The sequence below is a fragment of the Phaseolus vulgaris genome, chromosome 7, assembly GCF_000499845.2.
Source record: "Phaseolus vulgaris cultivar G19833 chromosome 7, P. vulgaris v2.0, whole genome shotgun sequence".
Lineage (NCBI taxonomy): Eukaryota > Viridiplantae > Streptophyta > Magnoliopsida > Fabales > Fabaceae > Phaseolus > Phaseolus vulgaris.
This window is the reverse complement of record NC_023753.2, coordinates 20819379-20821976: the sequence shown is the minus strand read 5'-3', so window position 1 is coordinate 20821976 and position 2598 is coordinate 20819379. Positions and strand designations below refer to the sequence as shown.

The following is a 2598-nucleotide window of genomic DNA, read 5'->3' as shown; positions in this document are numbered from 1 at the left end:
GTATGAAATTTCAAAATTGAGCTGTTAAGAAATCCTTTTACTAGAAACGCTTCCAAAATACCTTAATCAAACAAGAATTTGTTGATGGAACTATCTTTGTTTGAAGAAATCATTAAAAACATGTCACCTACACACATAATAACTCAAACACAGATATAATTAAACAACCATTCTCCACATAGTAATATAGAGAAATGCCTTAATGCACTTTTTGGAACTTCAAATAAGCAATGTATGTTCTTGTAAAGTTAGATTCTGCAAATATTTACTCATGTTTATTACATGGAGTACTCATGTTGATGCTTCTTACAGAGTCCCCTTGCAACAGTAAAAAAAAAAAGGTAAAACTGAAAGGGAAAAAGAAAAAGGGCTTGCTCTTATCCAAATATTTTGGTTATACTTTTAATTTTTTATTAACTTTTTTTTTCAAAAAACTAAGTGCAAAATTTTTTATGGCTTGTCCTTGAGAAGAGAGGCTAATCCGGTGACCACTTTTGTTCCTCTCTCAACACTCCTCACTTTCAATGCAGGTGGCTGCCACGTCGGCGTCGCAACCGGTGGCAGGTTCCTCTCGCCACTGCAACATGTCTCCAACTCCGGCGACGATATTTTTTCGCCGAAGATCAGTTCTAATTCACCACAATCAGTCTCGGCCGCAGCACTGTCGCCGACGCTCAAGTTCTCCGTGGAGCCATTGTCGTTGGAGGAAGACGAAGGATTCGTCCTGGTCCAGGAGTTGGAGAGCCACTTGGCTAACATGTAGTCCGCCTTCCTCCAAGGGGGGACATGCATCCCTTTCTTCTTCAAGCTCTGCTTCGCTGCCTCCGACACAGAGGCGACGATCTGGCAGAGACGATCCGATTTCCCAACAAAAATGAACGGCAGGGATTGAAGAATCGCCTTGTAGGTTCCTGTGGATCGAGCTATGTCGAACTCCGATCGGAAATCGATATCAATTATCAGCCTCTCACCTTCAACAATCACATCGATGTATTCATATTCACCTGAATCAACATCCCAACAATCACTTCTCCACAATTATTTAAAAAAACCCAGGGTATTTTTTTTCAGAAAATTTGGGGAAAAATAAGTAAAATAGATTACCAGCAGGGAAGGTTGGGGTTTTGTCCCATTTAGATATGCATATGGAAGAATCGTAACCGAGAGACGAGAGGCTTTCGGTAACGATCTTCTTTAAATCGTCTTTTCGCTTGTAGACCTTGCTGTTCTTGTCAACAATCTTGGATGTGTCAGCTAAGAGGTTTCTCTCCACAGCACTCGCACAAGGAATCAAGCTCTGTGAAAAAGGAAAGTACATAATTCAAATTAAAGTGTTTGGATGAAGAGAAAATCCTGAACTAGCCACTTAGGTTTTGGCAATTTGAGGAGCTAGCTAGTTAGTTACCTTGAGTAAGTCACTGGCATCGCCGACCGAGCCAGAGGAAATAGATTCACCGAAGATGTCGAGTTCCTCGTCGGAGCTGTCGTTGTTGTTGCCGTTGAAGCAGTTGCAGCGGTTGCGACCACATTTTGCAGTGGCCGGTTTCTCGTTGCTCTCTTCTATGAAACTCTGCACCATTTTGTCCAAGCAGACGGAACTCGGCTCAAACTCCGCAGCCGTGTCTCTTCCGTTGGACTGAGGAGGCTCGCCGGAGGTGGGTTTATCCGAGGAGGAGGAAATCTTCAGCACATTTGAAAACTGACGGTCAAACACAAACAGCCTTTTGAAGCGCGACTTCAGCACCGGCTTAACAGGGTCGTTCCGAACCACCGGTAGCTTCTGTGGATCATCCAGATCATCAACATGGATGGGTTGGATCTTCATTGGAGGCATGAATGAGACAACAGAGAGGGAAAAAAATCTCAAGAGAGTAGAAATCTTCTGAAAACTTGTATCTATCTTTAAAACCACTCTATCATGTATGTTCCATTTTAAGGGAAGAAGTATCTAATAAGTTCTAGACTAGGAGAGTAGAGGAGAAGTTGGGAGACATTTGGAAATGAAGGTTTTCGTGAAAAACATGACTGCGATTATAAGAGAGACGTGCATTGTTCATAGAGAGAGAAGATAGTTTTGCCGGAATGTTCATTTCACCGGCGAGATCCCTGTCGCCGGAGGTGGATGAGGGTTTTGGAAGAGGAAGAGTGAAGAAGGTGGAAGAGTTAAAAGAAAAATCACCTGTGTATTGTTTGTTTGGGTTGTGGATTATTAGGTGTGAGTGAGGAAGGCATTGGTATTTATAGGAAAGAGGCTAAATTGGTGACATGGCATTATTTGCCACGTAGGATGTATGTGGAATGGATGATTTGGATAGCGAAGGAAATCACGGAGCACTTAGGTTGGTGACGCTTGTTGGGGAAGATTATCGTGCGCTGTACGCATTGGGGTTTTGTTAGGATTAATTACGGTGGTACCCTTTCCACTATGTCGAATATTGGGTAGATGCCCCTCGTGTTCTGGGGTTATTGAAAACTGCCCCACTGTAGCACCATCGTGGGATTATGCATTAGTACATTATGTCTACCCAATTATTTCTTATTCTTCATTTTTAAATTTTAAATTCCAAAGGTAAAGACAAAGGAGAAAATTTGAAACCT

At 42.3% G+C, this 2598-nt stretch overlaps 1 protein-coding gene across 1 annotated transcript; it reads right to left on the bottom strand.

Moving 5' to 3' along the window:
* Positions 1 to 208: 208 nt before the first annotated feature.
* Positions 209 to 2211, bottom strand: LOC137828480 (uncharacterized). The gene is made up of 3 exons (XM_068635088.1): positions 1406 to 2211; positions 1105 to 1297; positions 209 to 1004 (listed from the first exon to the last, which is right to left on the bottom strand). The coding sequence occupies exons 1-3, from the start codon at positions 1832 to 1834 to the stop codon at positions 451 to 453; spliced, it is 1176 nt and encodes a 391-aa protein (XP_068491189.1). The 5' UTR covers positions 1835 to 2211; the 3' UTR covers positions 209 to 450.
* Positions 2212 to 2598: the final 387 nt, after the last annotated feature.

Coding starts and splice junctions, on each gene's coding strand:
- LOC137828480 (XM_068635088.1), bottom strand. CDS start 1,834: ATGCCTCCAATGAAGATCCAACCCATCCATGTTGATGATCTGGATGAT. Junction 1,298..1,405: donor ATGCCAGTGACTTACTCAAG/GTAACTAACTAG, acceptor CCTTTTTCACAG/AGCTTGATTCCTTGTGCGAG. Junction 1,005..1,104: donor AACCCCAACCTTCCCTGCTG/GTAATCTATTTT, acceptor ATGTTGATTCAG/GTGAATATGAATACATCGAT.